This window comes from Mesoplodon densirostris, chromosome 7 (assembly GCF_025265405.1).
Source record: "Mesoplodon densirostris isolate mMesDen1 chromosome 7, mMesDen1 primary haplotype, whole genome shotgun sequence".
Classification (NCBI taxonomy): Eukaryota; Metazoa; Chordata; class Mammalia; order Artiodactyla; family Ziphiidae; genus Mesoplodon; species Mesoplodon densirostris.
In genome coordinates this window covers 64,551,245-64,570,320 of record NC_082667.1, presented here as the reverse complement: position 1 = coordinate 64,570,320, position 19,076 = coordinate 64,551,245, and the positions used below count along the sequence as shown (strand labels likewise).

At 45.8% G+C, this 19,076-nt stretch overlaps 2 protein-coding genes across 5 annotated transcripts in view; both read left to right on the top strand.

The window, feature by feature from the left end:
* The window catches only part of LOC132494396 (achaete-scute homolog 3-like), an 8,396-nt gene extending 762 nt beyond the window's left edge, over window positions 1-7,634 (top strand). Inside the window, exons 2-4 of one of the 3 annotated variants that reach the window (XM_060105457.1) lie at window positions 506-1,773; window positions 2,397-2,587; window positions 6,889-7,634. In XM_060105457.1, the coding sequence (XP_059961440.1) occupies window positions 2,498-2,587; window positions 6,889-7,446 (648 nt within the window). In that variant the 5' untranslated portion in view covers window positions 506-1,773; window positions 2,397-2,497 and the 3' untranslated portion in view covers window positions 7,447-7,634. Of the gene's footprint in view, window positions 1-505; window positions 1,774-2,396; window positions 2,588-6,546; window positions 6,692-6,888 lie in introns of those variants that run through there. The other 2 variants (XM_060105458.1, XM_060105456.1) reach the window with 2 other exon arrangements.
* Window positions 7,237-19,076, top strand: LOC132494395 (uncharacterized protein C11orf16-like). 2 transcript variants are annotated; one of them, XM_060105453.1, is made up of 7 exons: window positions 7,237-7,319; window positions 7,656-7,763; window positions 12,693-12,838; window positions 14,437-14,671; window positions 15,525-16,181; window positions 17,733-17,954; window positions 18,704-19,076. In XM_060105453.1, the coding sequence occupies exons 3-6, from the start codon at window positions 12,770-12,772 to the stop codon at window positions 17,930-17,932; spliced, it is 1,161 nt and encodes a 386-aa protein (XP_059961436.1). In that variant the 5' UTR covers window positions 7,237-7,319; window positions 7,656-7,763; window positions 12,693-12,769; the 3' UTR covers window positions 17,933-17,954; window positions 18,704-19,076. The 2 variants fall into 2 exon arrangements, with proteins under 2 accessions (XP_059961436.1, XP_059961437.1); XM_060105454.1 differs by lacking the exon at window positions 18,704-19,076 and having other exon boundaries at window positions 15,525-16,137; window positions 17,733-17,952.

The following is a 19,076-nucleotide window of genomic DNA, read 5'->3' as shown; positions in this document are numbered from 1 at the left end:
AAACTCTCAGTAAACTAGGAATAGAGGAGAACAAGACAAGGATGTTCTTTGTCACCACTCCTTTTCAACATCATACTGTAAATCCTAGCTAATGCAATAAGACAAAATAAAATAAAAGGTACACAGATTGGGAAAGAAAAGTTAAGACTATCATTGTTTACAGATGACATGATTGTCTATGAAGAAAATCCAAAAGAGTTAAAAAAAAACCCTGGTACTAATAAGTGATTTGACTATAGCAAGGTGTCAGGATAGAAGGTTAAGATACAAAAGTCAATTGCTACCCTACATAATAACAATGAACAAGTGAAATTAAAACACAATTGCCATTTACATAAGTATCCCCCCAAATGAAATATGTATAAGTCTAACAAAATACGTACAAAATGTATATGAGGAAAACTACAAAACTGATGAAAGAAAGAACTAAATAAGAGATTTCATGTCCATGGATAGGAAGACAATATTATCAAGATGTCAATTCTTCTCAACTTGATCTCTATAGATTCAATTCAACCCCGGACTTCCCTGGTGGCACAGTTGTTAAGAATCCGCCTGCCAATGCAGGGGACACAGTTTGATCCCTGTTCCGAGAAGATGCCACATACCGCAGAGCAACTAAGCCCGTGTGCCACGACTACTCAGCCCACACCCTAGAGCCCACGAGCCACAACTACTGAGCCCGTGTGCCACTACTACTGAAGCCTGCACGCCCTAGAGCCCGTGCTCTGCAACAAGAGAAGCCACTGAATGAGAAGCCCGTGGTGTGCAACAAAGAGTAACCCCTGCTTGCTGCAACTAGAGAAGGTCTGCGCGCAGCAACAAAGACCCAATGCAGGAAAAAAAAAAAAAATCCCAATCAAAATCCCATCAAGTTCTTTTGTGGATATCAACAAACTGATTGTAAGGAAGCAAAAGACTCAGAAAGTCAACACAATGTTAATGAAGAAGAACAAAATGGGAAGACGGACACTACCTGTTTTCAAGACTTACTGTACAGCTGCAGTAATGAAGTCAATATCAGTGTGGCACTGGCAAAAGAATACAAACAGATCAATAGAACAGAATAGAAAGCCCAGAAATAGATGCACACAAATGTAGTTAACTGATCTTTGACAAAGGAACAATGGGAGCATGGAGAAAAGTCTTTTCAGTGAATGGTGCTGGAACAACTGGACAGTCAAGTGCAAAAAAATTAAACTACACACAGGCCTCACACCCTTCAAAAAATTAATTTGAAATGGATCACAGACCTAAATGCAAAACAAAAAAACTACAAAACTCCTAGAAGACAACATAGGAGAAAATCTAGATTACCTTTGGTTGCTGATGACAGATTCAATATCAAAAGCATGAATCAAGAAAGAAATCATTGATAAGCTGGACTTCATTAAAATTAAAAACTTCTGGTGAAAGACTGTCAAGAGAACAAGAAGACAAGCCACAGACTTGTCTGTGAGAAAATATTTGGGAGAAAATATTTGATAAAGTACTGTTTTCCAAAATATACAAAGAACTCTTAAAACTCAACAATAAGACAAACAACTTGATTTTAAAATAGGGCAAAGACCTGAACAAACACCTCACCAAAGAAGATATACAGATGGCAGATAAGTATTTGAAAAGATGCTCCACATCATATGTCCACAGGGAAATGCAAATTAAAACAATGAGATACCACTACACACCTATTAGAATGCCCAAAATCCAGAACACTGACAACACCAAATGCTGGTGTGGATGTGTAGCAACAGGAACTCTCATTCATTGCTGGTGAGAATGCAAAAATGGTATGGCCACTTTAGAAAAGAGTTTGGTAGTTTCTTACAAAACTATACATACACTTACTGTGTGATCCAGCAATTGCACACCTTGGTATTTAATATCTGAGTTAGTTGAAATCTTATGTCCACACAAAAACCTTGCCCATGGCTGTTTTTTTTTTTTTTTTTTTTTTTTTTTTTTTTTTTTTTTTTTTTTTTGCTGTACGCGGGCCTCTCACTGCTGTGGCCTCTCCCGTTGCGGAGCACAGGCTCCGGACACACAGGCCCCGCGGCCATGGCTCGCGGGCCCAGCCGCTCCGCGGCATGTGGGATCCTCCGGGATCGGGGCACGAACCCGTGTCCCCTGCATCGGCAGGCGGACTCTCAACCACTGCGCCACCAGGGAGGCCCGCCCATGGCTGTTTATAGCAGCTTTATTCATAACTGCCAAAACTTGGAAGCAATCAAGAAGTCCTTTGCTAGGTGAATAGATAAGTAAACTGTGGTACATCCCGACAATGGAATATTTTTTTTTTAATTTATTTTATTGAAGTATAGTTGATTTACAATGTTGTGTTAATTTCTATTGAACAGCAAAATGATTCAAGTATGTATTCTTTTTTTTTTTTGCAGTATGCGGGTCTTTCACTGTTGTGGCCTCTCCCGTTGTGGAGCACAGGCTCCGGACGCGCAGGCCCAGCGGCCATGGCTCACAGGCCCAACCTCTCCGCGGCATGTGGGATCTTCCCGGACCAGGGCACGAACCCGTGTCCCCTACATCGGCAGGCGGACTCTCAACCACTGTGCCACCAGGGAAGCCCCAGGTATGTATTCTTTTTCATATTCTTTTCTAGTATGGTTTATCACAGGATATTGAATATAGTCCCTTGTGCTATACAGTAGGACCTTGTTGTTTATCCATTCTATATTATAATAGTTTGCATCTGCTAATCCGAAACTCCCAATCCATCCCTCCCTCATTCCCCTCCCGCTTGGCAACAACAAATTTGTTCTCTATGTCTGTGTGTCTGTTTGTTTCATAGATAAGTTCCTTTGTGTCATATTTTAGATTCCACATGTAAGTGATATGGTATTCAGACAATGGAATATTATTCAGTGCTAAAAAGAAATGAGCTATCAAGCCACAAAAATATGTGGAGGAACCTTAAATAAATATTACTAAGTGAAAGAAGCCAATCTGAAAAGGCTATTTACTATACGATTCCAACTATATGACATCCTGAAAAAGGCAAAACTATGGAGTAAAAAAAAAATCAGTATATAATATGTCATTATACATTTGTCAAATTCCATAGAATTGTACAACACCAAGAGTGAACCGTAATGTAAACTATGGGCTTTGAGTGATAATGATGTGTCAATATTGGTTTATCAATTGTAACAAATATATCATTCTGGGGCTGGCCTATTGGTAGTAGAAGAGAATGTGCATATATGTAAGAGCAGGGGGTAAATGGGAACTATGTACTTTCTGCTCAGTTTGCTGTGCATCTACAATTGCTCTGAAAAATAGTTTATTTAGAAGGAAAAAAATTTTAATAGATATATAATAAAATGTAAGTTCATATTGAGCTTCCTGGTTATGGCCTTAATCTCTATTTAAAAAATATTGGCGAATATTTGCACATTATGAGATTATTACTTAAAGATATTTTCCATAAATAATTTTGATATAAGATTATATAACTCAGATAAATGGGGGGGCATTCTTTTAATAAAAGAATTTGCTACAAGAGTCCAATTTTGCAAGCAAAGCTTTCTATTTATTGTTGTATGTATTGTTGTATGTATTCTATGTATTGTTGTATGTTGTCATATCTACATATTAGGTAGAGAAAACAGATAAACCAGACTGAGCAGTTCTGTTTAACTGTAAGCTATTTTGCATGTTGTTACTAAATGATCACCTATAAATCAGTTTAAGTCTGACTCAGCCCAAAGTACAGCCTCTCGGCAACAAAAGTCAGGTAAGAGACTTCTCCAGAGTGGCCCATGGTGGAGAATAAAAACATGGTTTTTAAGAAAATCCCTAGGCACGGTTGATAAATGATGAATTTTTTCAGCTATCTGATTATTCCATTATCTTAAACTATCAAATATGCTTATATGTTGAAAGAGTCAGTTTTGCTGATGATTCAGTCATCTGGAGGAGTGGAAAGTGTTTTTGGGTTTGGAAGTCAGGAGCTTTAGGTTCTGACCTCTGCTCCGCTACTAGCTTTGCAACAATTATGAGGGATTGGATAAGAGGGTTTCTAAGGTTTCTCTAGGCCTAACATTCAGTAATTCAGTTATATGTACAGTTGTAGCTTTTTGGTTTTTCCATGCTAGATATTTGTAATCTCTCAGAAAGTTGAAGCTTTTATGCTCAGCAGAGCATCCAGAATCTCTTAGGATTTTATCATTAACACCTCATCATTTATTTCCCAGAAGAGTTCTAAGACAGACACCTGAGATTTTCCCTAAAAGGCAGGTGCATTTGTTAGCTATGCGTGTATCTGGCTTTGGAGCTGCAGCACTTACAGCCTGTGTGGCTCTCTTTTAAAACCTTTACTCAATTTCTACAAACATGTCCAGCTGCCACTAGACTTCCTGTCTCGATCCTCTTTGCTACTGCCTTTTTCATTCTATCACTGTTGTTGTTAAATTTTCTTCTTTGAATACAGGGTCATTTAAATGCTGCTACACTGATTGGTGAACTTTTTGGAAATGCTCAGTAGAAAAGGCTTCTCATCAGTGTGTCTCCAAAGACACCAGGCTCTTTTTCCAAGAATTATGCAACGTCTTGTTAAAACCTAGAAACTATTAATTACCTGCTGCGTATACAAATTACTCAGATTTCATCTGGGTCAAGGCTTAAGATATTGTTAAAATTATCAGTCAGGATGAACTATACCGAAAGAATTCTTGTGTGCAATTAGCTTTGATGACATCTGCTTTACTTTTTGGTACCCTGTTGTATCAGTTCTGGCTCGTTAGCTATAGGCAGAAATCAGGTGCTGATGTTCTCAGAAATGTAGTAATAGGGGCTCCATACCCACTGTGCCATCATTTCCCAACTTCTGCCATACACATCCTTTATCTCTTACCCTGTAGAATTCTTGGCTCGAGAATTTCCCAACTCTTTTTCTCAGCAACTTTTTCTTTTTGACAGGATCTTGGCTAGTTTGTAATCCAGAGATTTTCATTTTATGTTAGTTATTTTAGGCCATTGGATCAGTAACTTGGAATCTTTCATTTCCTCTGTTTTGATTTTTAATTGGACCTATGGCACTTATCTCATTCCCTCACCACCGCACCTCTATATGGAAGAGCTTTTCCTGGCATTTATTCCTTTTTCAGCCTTTTTCACCATGACATTATAACCCTCCCCACCACTCACATTTCCCACCCCTCATCTGCTGTCCCCCATCCCCTACTTCCCTTTCTGGTTCCAGAGTCATTGTCTTTTCTGTAGCCATACTTGATAGGATAAGTTTTTTCACAAGAATTGTAATACACTTTATTGCACTTGAATTCTGGTGCTTAGAGACTGCTCCTGTCATTACATAGTGCAGCCTGCAGAGTTTTGTTTTACTCAGGTAGAGAAACAAGTGCCAGTGTTTACCTAATCTTGCCCTTAAACATTAGGGCTGGGTTTTTTGTGGAAAAAGAAAGCCACCTTTCCTTCTTTTCTGAAAGCCCAAAATTAGATTTCATGTGGCTTTTCCTTTTCCATTTTGGGTATGTTCTTCATTTCTCAACAGATGTGCTTTGGATAGATCAATGTTTGATTTTCCAGTGTTAGGGAAAATATAAGCCAGGTTTTCTATAAGGTGCAGGTGAGAAAGGGATGCTGCACAAGTATTCATCTGTTAAGAAACGAAACAGGAAAAGAACTAATACCTAGTGCATTATGTATTTTTTTTTCATTTAATCCTCACAACCACCCTGCAGAATAGTTGATAGCTCAGTTGGACATAGGAATAAGCCAGAGCTCAGAAAGGTTAAGAAATTTGCCTAAGGACACACAGCTAAGAAGAGGCAAAGCCAAGATGGAAACTTGAGAATGTTAATGACTGAAAGAAAAACACTCTTTTCCTATAGCACTTCCTTGACTTCCAGTTAACTAGTTACACTATAATGTTCCTGTGAAATCCATTGTGACCACATTATTACAGTCAAAGGCAAAAAGTAATGGTAGTGTAATAAATAAGCTGGATGCAGGCCTATTCAGAAGAAGGGAATGTGTTGATATGAGACATCTTGGAGCATAATACTTTAAGTTCCATGAAAAAAAAATACCTAAATACAGATGCACTTTACTCAATATATTTAAAGTTCTAAGTAAAAATATGTAAATTGACCATGTTTTAAATGTGTTAGGGGAGTTTCTCATTAAGGAAATCTTACAGTGAATTTTTAAGACCAAATGATTCCTTTCTTATTTTTATTTTCAGTTTTGCCCCCGGCATATCAGGTATCATTTAAGAAGTCTATGCCTGTGAGGTTGCATGATCACTAACAAGTTTGTAATTTCTCCAACACGTATTTGAATATTGTGGTGTTTCAGTGTTTCCCAAACGTCAGTATTTGAATACACCTTCACAATCTTCATTATATTAGTGTTCCACCTGTACTGCTATTTACTTACTATTTTTCTGTAAATCAATTTACATTTTTTACTCAAGTAGCTTTATTTTTAAAAGAGACGTTGTATCACTACTGTAAATGTGAAATCAGTATAATTCACAATAAATAGAAATTAATAGTAAAATATTATTAGATTCCAGCTAGATACTATTCCTGTTGAAGGCTTCCATCTGAGGAGGATTAGAAAGCATTCTAGTAGTATGGAAAACACACTGTCATCGGACTAAAGATATATCCTTGTAATCATAAGGACTGAAAGGGAATAACTTTCTCACAAGGCAAGTCAATGTTATTTCATGCTATTTCTGTGTACCATCAAAAATCCTCTCCCTTTCTACCCAAAGAATGTTGTAACCCCATCAAGTTTTCAGAATGAGCTCAGAAACTATTCATCAAAGCAGAAAAGTCTCTGATCTCTGTCGATACCTGTTCTCTTTTGATCTGGCCAAATTAATAAACTTGGTTCTGTTTCCAGGCTAAAGAGGAAATGATGGACAATAGAAGCTACTCCAATCTGCCAGACAAACTGCCTGTCTTCACTGATTCCACCCACTTGCCACTGACCAGGTCCTTCTATCTGGACCCCATGATCATGTTCCACCTGTACCCTGAGGGCCCGGTGCCACCTTCTTACTCTGAAGACCTGCCATTGCTGCCTTTTTCCAGTGACTCTCTGATCATGGAAGATTATGGGGAAGCCTGCGCCTTCTGCTTCCCAATGCCTTATCCAAATTACAGAAGGTGTGAATACTCCTACAGGCCAGCCTTTATCCAGAAAAGGAATGAGCGGGAAAGGCAGCCGGTGAAATGTGTCAATGAAGGCTATGCCCAGCTCCGACATCATCTGCCAGAGGAGTACTTGGAGAAACGACTCAGCAAAGTGGAAACCCTCAGAGCCGCAATCAAGTACATTAATTACCTGCAGTCCCTTCTGTACCCTGATGAGGCTGAGGCCAAGAATAACCCCAGGAAAGATTCCTCCATAATGGCAACCACCAGCCACCACACTGACCCCATTTTCGGAATCATTTGATTCTGTGTTTCTAAATAGAAACAAATAATTTCACAAAATATGGTCCCTTACATCATTTGATAGTTTTCCTAATGGAGTTTCTGGGTGGGCAGATAATAGTTCAAATGCTAAGCTGTGTTGGATATTTCTTACCTGGGTTTCAGATGTACTAAACATTATCTTATGTAGATTGAGAAAACGCTTCTTAACCTTTGGCAATTTCTTTCAAGAACTTTAGGGAAGCAGGAGTCCCCAGAATTCTCTATATCTCTCACCTTGCCCTTCTCACACACTTGGCCAGAGTCCCAGCTGTAAGAAACTCACAAGAGTATTGTAAGGTAAGACTAATGACTATTCAATGCCTGTACTGCACTTTGCAGACGCTTCATGATAGGCAATCACAATGAACCTCCCTGGATTTGTCAGTTTGGTGGGTTTTATTATTTGGGGTTGGCGAGAAATCTATACGTCACTCATAACGTGATGCGGAAGTATCTTGGGGCTAAAGCAAAAGTAGTTAACAAAACCTTGTTGTCATTTGAAATTACTTCAGAGTCATCCTTTTCCTGCATGCAGCAGACATCCTCAGGTAGCTCAGTTTGCACTTAAGAGTGCAGGCTCCACAGTCAAACTGCCTCCATTTACATTCTGACTCTGCTGCATCCCCACTGTGTTTTCTCAGTTCTTCATCCACAGAATGAGAATTATAGGAAAAGCAGCTACCCCTTATGTTTATTATCAGTGTTAACAGTGCTTGTGAAACATAATGAAAACATTATGTGAAAACATAATGTGAAACATGAAAACACATAATGTTTTCATAGCCATTATTTTTAAAATTTATTATCCTCTTTTTTTTCTTTTTTGCCCATGACATCAACATTCTTTAGGTTCTCCGGGCCAGAAAATGTGGGGAGGACAGTGACGTCCTCTATCTTGGAGTCTGCCTTCAAAATGTTTCTATTTCTGTTCCTATGATGAGCTTCAGCTCTTCCTTCTTCCTTAACTCCCACGTCCCCTCTGTCACCAAGCCCAGGCAGGACTTCCAACACACTGTCACATTCACCTCCACTGTCACCTCTCTGTGAAGCCTTTCCACCACAGCCATTACTTGTTCCTTTATTGTGAACACATATTTCCTTGCCATTCCTATCCTGCTATCTTTACTCCTGCTATCTTTGCACACCTATCTCTGCCTTCAGTAGAATGTAAGCTCCTTGAAGATAGGTGTCAGTCTTATACATCCTATATTCCTAGCACCCAGCAAAGTGATTCAAGCCAGGTAGGCATCAGGAAATATTTGGTGGTGTTATTTTCCTATTTCCATCCTGTCACATTGTGTCTGGATAACTCCGTGGCCTCCTGGGCTCTGTTCTCAACTGGCTCTATCATCACTCTGATATTCTTTCTTAAAGTATTTCACGTCACTTCATCGCTCAAGCCCCATGACAACTTCCTTTTGACTCTGACGTTGTTGACATTTATCTGCTTGGTTTTCAAAGCTCCCATCAATTTGGCCCCTTCCCGAATATCCACACTTGATTTTCCCATGACACCCCATTCCCTCCACCCCAAAAAGAAAATCACAGTCTTGCAAATGCATCCTTCTCTCTTAGCTCTTGCTTCCTACCAAGAAGGAATGGAATATTCTCCTTCTTCCTTTCACCATTGAAATCCCACCTATCTTATTCAGGAATCCTTCTCTCATAGCCAGAGACTAAATCACTCAGCCTTTAGGCTAACAGTCATTCTCCTGGCTGCAAAGTTAAGCTCTGTGAGGGTAGACATCAGTTAGGATGCTTTTGGTTGCAACCGATACAAAAATCTGATAAAAATTGGTGTAACCAATAAAGGGAATTTATTGGTTCACATACCTTCGCTTCTAGCAGTAGGGCCGCCTTCAGGCAGGGCTCAACACTGTCACCAAGAACCTGGTTTCTTTAGATCTATCCTCTCTGGGAATAGCTTCAATGTCCCAGAAAGACTGTCAGAAGCTCCCAGAACCTCAAGCTTTCTTATTTATGTATAGGAGGAAAAAGAAAGTCTATAACCCAGGATTTCCAACAAAAGTCTTGAGATTCATTCTGATTCCAGAGGCACATGCCCATGCCCTAGTGGCCAGGGGATGGAATGTGCTGATGGACACACATGAATCGGGGGGTACAGTCAGCCTCTCCTAACCACACAGAGCCACAGCAGAAACAGGAACTGGTGGAAGGCGGGGATGGATGGGGTAGAGACAACCACAAACGTCCCTGCATACTTTTTGGGTCTTCTACACTGAACACAGTGCTGGGCACACAGCCAGTGCACAGTGACTGTCAGATGCCTCAAATACCAGCCTCCTCCTCTGGAGGTTCAAATGAGAGCAGAATCTAGACTTCTGTTCCTTTGGTCCCCACTGTCCACTCCCACCACCCCAAGTGATCATTACACCTCCGCTCCTCAGCAGTCCTGTCTGTTACAGACAAACATGCCCACACTTTTGGTTTTTGTGTGTTTTTTTTGTTTTTGTTTTTGTTTTTTGCGGTACGCAGGCCTCTCACCGCCGCGGAGCACAGGCTCCAGATGCACAGGCCCAGCGGCCATGGCTCACGGGCCCAGCTGCTCCGCAGCATGTGGGATCCTCCCAAACCGGGGCACGAACCCGCGTCCCCTGCATCGGCAGGCGGACTCCGAACCACTGAGCCACCAGGGAAGCCCTTTTTGTGTTTTTTTTAAAACTAAAGACAAATTCTATCTTAGGGTCCTTAGGCCACCCAGTGGTTCCCTCCACTCCAGCCTCCTGCCCGCACCGGGTGAAGGCAGGTCAATAGCCTTGAGTCTCTGAGGGACCAGCTCCCTCCCTCACGAGACTCTCCTGGGATCCGTGAGGGCTGCGCATCTTGACGGACTCTTCCGGCAGAGGGGAAGCCCGAGCTTTTGGGGAACTGAGGTCGCACTGGCCTTTCCCGCCAACACCCCCTCCCCAGAAAGGCGGAGAACTACCCGCTACCCTCTCGCCCCGCGCACGCGGCCCGAGGCCCCAGTCCCCCCACCTCTGCACATGCTCAGTACACTCCCTCGGCCCAGCTGGCTCGCATCCATGGCAACCTGCTAGGCAACCAGGAGTCAGTCGGTCTGAGGCCGTGAACTCCATCTGTCGGAAGGGGCTGAGGCTGAGGTGGAGTTTGAGGCTGTGATAAGTCCCCTTGGGGTCAGAACTGTGGACTTGGGCAGGAGCAGACTCAACAGGGCCGTGGTGGGCTGGGCCAGCGGAGTGGGATCTCGGGCCCTGGGTGGCAGCTGGCGCCTCTGAGCACGTCTACGGAGGCCACAGCCCTGGGCTCTCAGCTCGGTCTAGTCCCGCAGGTGACTGGGTTAGGAGGGAAGTCTGTGGCTTGGGTTAGGGGTCAGTTTGTCACCAGGCCTACGATTTGCGAAGGGACGTGTGGTCTTACCCCCGAAGTCCCTACAACTGGGGTGGAGATGGGGGAAAAATACTAACGTATGTTGAGCTACTTAAATATGCCAGGTGCTTTCCACATCTCATCTCCTGGGCGGTAACTGAAGCACCGAGATGAAGTGAGCACGCAGCCAGCAGGCTGTGAAGGATTTACTACAGCTAAATCCTTCTCTGAAATCCCAGCTCTTACTCTTTCAACCCCTCCCCTATTTCCTGAGCTGAGCCTCCCGGGCAGGTGATTCTGGGGACACCCCGTGCGTCAGTGGGACCGGGTGCGGCCGCAGAGAGGCCGCAAACCGCAGAGCTGAGCCCAGCCCGGGCCAGACGCCCTCTCCTGGGCTGTGGGCTGCAACTCAGATAATACCGCCACTTGTTCTCAGGTGTTTTCTCCCAAGGCCATGGACTCCTCCGCAGGGCCTGGGATGCCTTTGCCTAAATACTGCAGCGTGGTCACAATCCTGAAGGCCCCTGCCTGGGCCAGCACTGCTTCTCCCTGGGAACTCTCCTTCGCCTGCCCTTTCACCTCCCAAGCACCCTGGCTCACCCGGCAGAGCCCCCTCACCAGGTATCGATCTCGGCTTCCTTTTTCCTCTCTGTTCTTGGTTCTAGATGGTGGGAGAGATGGCCCAGGAGGGAGAGAGCTTGCTTCCTGGGAAGGCCGAAAGGGTTCTTTACCGTGTGGGCTCTGAGTTGCTTGGGGTTTAATATTCCCCTAGTCTAAACTGCACTCCCAGTGACATCAAAGGTTGACCTGGCTTTCATCCCACCTTTTAGCGGAGTGGCAGATGTCAGAGTTGGCATGTGTGAGGGAAGGCAGTCAGGCATCATCAGTTATAAAACTTCTAGCTCATTTTACCATCAGCTCTGAGACTTGCCATGGGACTACATGAGAAATTAGGGTTTCTGCTACCAGCCGCTAAGGTGAGGTCTCCAGGTCCCTCCTCAAGTTCCCTCAGTATCCCTCAGTTATCCTGGCTTTTTATGAATGGTATCCTTAGTTGGCTGTCTACAGTGTGAATACGAGAGGGGAAAGGAAGCTCAGCCTATAAGCACATACAGGTGGTGCAAGTCCCAGGGATTCATGTCCATGCTATTCAAGTCAGTCTGCCCAGGTTAGAGACATGCCAGCCTGAACCCTTTAGCCCCTTTCTTGATTCACCTGTGTAGACCATCTCATTCAAAGCCTGAGTTAAGCATTCCTGTATCCGGGCTTGCCCACAAAGTAAACAGTTTTTTTCAGAAACCCAAACCCTGACTCAACAATTCCCTACAGCTTGGTCCTGTCCACAAAATTTCCCAGCACTAGCTTCTCCTTTTTTCTGTCTCACAGCCTCCTAGTCAGCTCCTGTGTGCTTCCTGTGCTCAAACGCCTCCTCCTCTCTTATTACCCCACAGTGCTCAGCTTTCTTGCAATTTTGCTCCTTTGGCATCACCATCCAAGCCTCCACGCCTCATCGTGGAATCCCACATACCGCCTCAGAATTTCCCTTCCTGGAAGTCTTTCCTGGCCTGCTGTCTAGTCTCAGACCAGCACTCATAACCAGAATATATAAAGGCTAATCCCACCCTGATTACCTTGAAACAATTCCCAATCCTCAAACGACGGTTCCCTTCACTCTCCTCTCCTCCTGCCCCTTCCAGTAGCTTACCTTATCTTACTGGAAGTCACAGATTGCCACTCTTTACATGGATTTCTGTTCCATATTGCCTTATCTGTCATGCACACACCATGGCGCTGCTCAGATCTAACTCTGAAGCATGTTTCTTCATGGTTTTAGGTCTTGGTTTTCTCTACTCCCTAATTCCATTTGCTTTTTCCCAGGTATGCATCTTATGACCCGTGTCTCCACATTGCTGACCCAGCACGGCAGGGGCCTGGCTGGCTGAGAAGAGGTGGACATGCTGCGGACGCATGGGTCCTGGCAAGAAGGGAAGCAGATGGCTTTTATTACAGGGGCTGCTCCCGAGGCAAGTCCCTAAGTCCCAACATCTCCCCATATGCTCCTCTGGGTGGCCCTGTCATACCTGATATGCCTCAGCTGTGTGTGCCCAGCAGTTCAGTTACTTGGATAAGCACAGATCTTCCATGGTCAGGATGCAGAAGTGAAAATGTAATGTCAGTGAGTGCATTAATTTGCTAGGGCTGGGTAACAAAGTGGCACAAGCTGAGTGGCTTAAACAACGGAAATTGTCTCTCGGTTCTGGGGACTGGAAGTCCAGGTGTTGGCAGGGTTGGTGATTCTGAGGGCTGTGAGGGAGGATCTGTTCCATGCGCCTTTCCTAACTTCGTCAATCTTTGGTGTTCCTTGGCTTGTAGAAGCATCCCCCTAATCTTGGCCTTCATAGTCACATGGTGTTCTCCCTGGGTGCATGTCCGTCTTCAAATTTCCCCTTTTTGTAAGGACACCAGTCATTGGATTAGGGGCCCACCCTACTCAGCCGTACTCAGTGTGACTTTGTCTTAAGTCGTTATATCTGCAATGACCCTATTCCCAAATAAGGTCACGTTCTGAGGTACTAGGGGCTAGGACATCAACATGAATTTGGTGGGGTAACTATTCAATCCATAACAGTGAAGAAAATATACAGTAAAAGCACTTTGTTCAGGAAAATTCAATGTGTCAAATTATGGGCGCCAGCCTAAGGGAAAGAGGAGCAAAACATGTGTACTTCGTGTAAGCCTGTGTCCCTCCACACAGGAGCACGGTGCCTGCGTGCTGGGGCCAGGCCTGGGCTTTACTTTGATGGCTACTTGCTTCTTTGGGATTTTTCTCTTCCCACAAAGAGTCAGACTTTGTGAATGTGGATCCATAGAGGGAAAACAAGTGTGATTTCTAAAAATATATATAAATTATAGAATTTCCAAACAAAAGTCATTTTGTCATTTTCAAGTAACTAATATGTAATTTCAAATGAAATATTAACAGGGTTTTGCTCAAATATAGATCCTGTCTAGTGGTTTGATAAAAGTCAATTTGTAAGCTTGTTCTTTTAATTAGCTTAGTACTTGTCCTGCCCTCTCTGCCAGGCTGCTCATTTGCTTCCTTTGCCTAGCCTCCCCTCATGGACGTAATGGCAGTGCAGAGGGCTGCTCCAGCAGCCCCAGCCTGTCCTTGCCTGAGAGGGCCTGTGGATGATACCCCACCCCTGGCTGGCTGCGGACACAGGGACAACACTTCCTGGGAGTGCTGGGAGGAGGGGGTGCGCTTGGGGAAAGATCCAGAGGACCCAGGTTACTCCTGTGAGTTGCAGGCCAAATGTAAAGATAGGAGAAAAACAAAACAAAACAAAACAGGAAAAGGAAGAGCACGGGACAGGAAAGGCAAGAAGTGATAAACAAGAGTTGCCACGGCAAGAAGCAGAGGGAAGAGCGTCTGCCTCACAGCCAGCCTGTCTCTGCCACAGCAGGCTCCCGAGCAGCGCCTGGCCCTGCCCCCTTCCCTAACTGGGCCTTGCCCCGTGGGAGGGAGACCCTGGGCCTGGCCCTAGGCGTTGTGGGGAACCATGGTGCTCCCTGCAGTACTTCCTAATGCCAGCTCTTATGCTGAGTGTTTTCTTTCCCACAGCTGGAGAGGCAGGGGTTCCTGCTGGTGGAATTTGAGGCTCCCCTTGTCACATGCCCAGGGCTGCCAGCCCAGTGGCAGAGCGTGGTCTTGGAGGAAGATGTCATTCAGTTCTCGCCATGCGTGGAATACTCACTGCGACTTGGGGACAAGGTGCTGGCACTCTGGGGACCAGACCAACAGCACTATGGCCCCGGCACCATTCCTTTGGGCTTGGAGGCAAGAGACCCCCAGAGAGGTAAGGGAGCGCTCTGGCCTCCCAGTCCCCAGGAGCCAGGCTGGTGATCAGGCTGAGAGAGCAAAGGGTGTCTCTCCAGCTTAGGGGTTTTAGAGGCTTAAAAAATCCTGACCCTTTCACTTGCAGCTTCGTCCTGAGGGTGGCCACAGATAGACAAATCATATTTTTCAGATTATAAAATATTCTTTATCGGGGCAAAATAGCCCAAGGCTCCTATGTCTATGCTGGTTACTTAACCTATGGTGCGGTGAGGTTATCCTGGGGTCACACCAGTACTCATGGTCCCCCACCAAGTCGTCCAGAGACTGGGACAGTCCCCTTGTGCGAGGCCAGCCAGTCAGCATCGTTGTGTTCAGAGAAGCGACAGAAGGAGGTTTCTCCTTCCCTTCCCCCACCTGAGGATGCATCTTGGTTTTTTTTTTTTTTTTCTTTTTGCAGTATGCGGGCCTCTCACTGTTGCGGCCTCTCCCGTTGCGGAGCACAGGCTCCGGATGCGCAGGCCCAGCGGCCATGGCTCACGGGCCCAGCCGCTCCGCGGCATATGGAATCCTCCCAGATCGGGGCACGAACCGGAATCCCCTGCATCGGCAGGCGGACTCTCAACCACTGCGCCACCAGGGAGGCCCGCATCTTGGTTTTGACATGAAAACCAAGACATGGCGGCACAGGAAGGGGTGGTAAGCATGGGGCAGGCGAGGAATGTCCCTGGCAGGCTCTCCAGGGAGAGGTGCACGCGGGCAGACGCAGAGCAGAGGGGCCGTGATGAGGCTTTGCTTCTGGGGAGAGGAGACCCCTTATCCCATGATATGAAAGAGGCGGCTGTAACAAAATCGTGACCTTTTCTGTTATGTAGCATCCAAAGAAGAAGAAAGTACTGTTCACTTCTGGGATGGCAGGACAGCTCCTGTGCCTCTTGGAGGGGTCAGGTGGGTGCCCCCAGCCGTCTGGAAGAAGGCTGTGGACAGGCTGCACAAGCCTTTCACCACGGAGCACCCCAGGCCCCTCCTCTGGGCCCCTTGCTGCTCTCTGGTGGGGCCGGTCGCTGGATGTGTCACCGGTGGGCTTCCTCTGAGCACTCCGTTCCTGTGCCCTCCCTGCCACCCGCACGCCTGCTGCCAGCTGCTGGGCCAGGGCTGCCTCTGCTGCTGCCCCTTGGCTGGACCCACCTGGTGGCCTCTAACCAGAACCTCAGTGGTCACAGCTAGAGAGCATCCAGAGGCGGAGCTGAAGCCCACGGCACAGCTTTTGCCCCTTGAGGATCCTAAGGAGGAAGAAGTAGCAGCGCAGGCTCCCACGGCTGTTTCTTCCTCCTCTGCCTCCTCCTCTTCTGAAGAAGAGGATCTGGAGAATGAGCTGGAGATGGGCCTTCCCCAGAGGCTGCTGGTGGACAGCACAGGCAACACGGCCCCCATCCTTCTGGAGGAGTCTCCAAGGAGGCAGGGTGGCCTCTGCCAGCCGGAATGGAGGTACTGGAGGGGAAACGGGTCCGAGCCGCGTCCCGGGAAGCCAGGTAGACCTTTTCCTAAGGCAGGGCTGAGGCCTCTGCTCCCTTCCCTCCCATGTGTCTCTCAGGAATCTGAGGCACATGTCCGCTGTGCTGGGATTGGAAGTAACACTTGGTCACGTCGAAGGGGGGGCTGTGATAAGAGGGAAACGTGGGCTTTATTGATTAAATGGAAACCTAACAAGAAAGGATGGGCTGATCTTTGTGCGAAGGTTTGCATCCCTATTTGACAACTGTCTTTTCTTTCTTCACTAGTCTCTACTGGCAGGACTCTGCCACTGTCCATTTCTACCCTCCCCTCCCTCGTTTTCCTTGGAGGCGTTGATTTTTCTCTAGATGTGCAGTCAGAATGCCTCCAGGTGTTGATTGGAGTCTTTCAGCGCCCTGAGAAGCTCAGAAACGGGTCTTTAAACACTGGCCATCAGACCCTACTCTCCAGATGGGCCTCTTAGGAAGTCAGAGCGGGAGGAACCAGGCACAGCCTTATGCGTCTCACTCTACCACTGAGAGGGGAGGCAGTGTCATTGTCATTGGCAACCTGCAGCCATCCCCAAACTTCTCTACCCAAGCAACATGCCCTTGTAGGTTTAGAGCAGTGTATCATTGATATGCCTCATGCCGTGCTATCTAAGTTCCCAGTGGGGCCCAGAAAGAGCAGATGCCTAAGGCAGCTGGCAGAGCTTTGTGAAGGTGGTGACTTCATAAGCCAGCCCTAGACTAGATTCTTGGGGCCCTGTGCTGACTAACTCAACCTTCAGTGAACTAAATGAACATTCACTCTGGGGCAGGGATACTGAGGGTTAAAGAATAGCACCGCTAAGGGCATAAGGATCTGTGGGCCATTCTAATAATTGGCTATAAGGAGAAATATAGTATCTTCAGGTACTTGGCCTGGCTTTCCTCTAGGTACTGGATCACTTGTTATGCTCTGGGCAAAGGTTAATTCTTGGAGCTGAACCATGAGAATCAGTGAGCCTGCCCTCTGCCAGGTCCTACCTCTGCACCCAAAGCTCTGGAGAGTATGCCTGCACAGGGCGTGGAGAAAGGGGCATCTCCAGCCCCCATCCCAGATGGTGCTGCACAGCACACTAACTAGCGAGGGGAACTGGTGAGGTGAAGCGTGTAAAACGACGTGTGTGCCTGGGCTAGAAACAATGGCAAATACCAGAGCTTTTCTTCTCTCCCCTCCAGATCTTGTATCCTTTTAAGGAAATGTGCTGCTTTGCTTCTCCTGACTGCGCTTGATTGCCATCAAGCACTGATGCTTCACAGTCTGGTCTGAGGCTCTACCTCCTAAGGATCCTCTTGTACGGGTCCTCCGCCCTCCACGCTTTTGGCTCCTTTTAGTTGCAGGCAGTGAGGTTACTGTCTGAGACTAACCTAACAATCCCAGAGGGCCAGGATTCATGCCAGCAGTCATGCTGCTCTCCACCCTCACTTATGACTGAAACAGGGTTCAGACAGTTAAGGGATTCTGTGATCCTTGATACACTTCATAAGTCAAGTCTAATCCCATCAAAATGGTGGCATATTCAACTAACTGAGTTTTGGGTTTAGGAACAAGACTTTGCAACATCGGGAAAGAAGAGAAGGGCAACAAACAACAGACAGTGAAAACCGCAGCAGTGGGGAGTCCCAGGGAGCTGGTCCTGGAAGCCACTGGCATGAAGCCACTACAGATCCTGCCAGAGGAAGCTGAACACAAAAAACTGAGTCGGGGTACTGCGGCACATCAGGGAGACCAGAATTCCCCCTAAACTAAAAGCCCCAAGGATCTAGGTAAAGCAGATGGCTGGGAAGGGGCTTCTGAAGGACTCCTTCCATGGTTCTTTGACCTTCGGGGGTCATACCACTTTTGAGAATGATAAAACCTATGGCCCCTCTTCCCAGAAAAATGCACACACCCACAATTTTGCATATGATTTCACAAGGCTTACAGAACCCACGAATTTCATCACTAGGGGTGCAAGGATCCCCAGTTAACTGACCCCTCTACACTATGGTGGTGGTCGTGGGCCTGCTTTACTAGGCCCTCGGTCCGTGAGTCTGTTCTTTGCTAGGAATGCAAATACAGCTCTACTTAAACCTTTGTATTCTTTTTTTTTTTTTAGATATATATTTTTTTGATGTGTATGATTTTTAAAGTCTTTTATTGAATTTTTTGCAATATTGCTTCTGTTTTATGTTTTTTTGGTGTTTTGGCTGTGAGGCATGTGGGATCTTAGCTCCTCGACCAGGGATAGAACCCGCACCCCCTGCATTGGAGGATGAAGTCTTAACCACTGGACTGCCAGGGAGGTCCCCAAACCTTTGTTTTCATCATATAAAATACTGGCCTTTTTTCTGAGGAAAGACATGTTCAAAACGAGGTGACTCCCTAGGCAACTAAACTGAGAGATGCAACAATACTGTTGGTGTGGTAGCTTAAAGATGTTTAGGACACATCAATGACTTTGTAATTTTAAGGATCGAACGTCACTGATTTTAAAGTCAGAATAAGACTCTCAGGACTTCTTTTTCTCTTGTAGGAAGCTAAAGAGTAGATACCTGAGGAGGAGTTAGTTACAAAGTGGCTGACACAAGGCCTTCTTCTATGGAAATGGTACAGTGCAGGCCACAGGTGATAATCCAATAAGCAGCATCTTCATTCACCCCAGGAAGACATCCTTGCAGATGAATGGCACCTGTCCTAAGGGGCACAGGAGTGTGGCGGCCTTGGCGAGGGCTCCGTTCCAGGGGCCTGGTGCGATCTGCTTGAGGATGCCTCTTCCACGGAAGATGCCTCTTCTACAGAACATGGTTGGCCTGCTTTGGGCAAATGTGTCCACAGCCTCTCTGCCATCTTTTCATAAAGCCTCAGTTGTACATGAGTAACATTTTGTTTGACTTCTTAATGCCAAT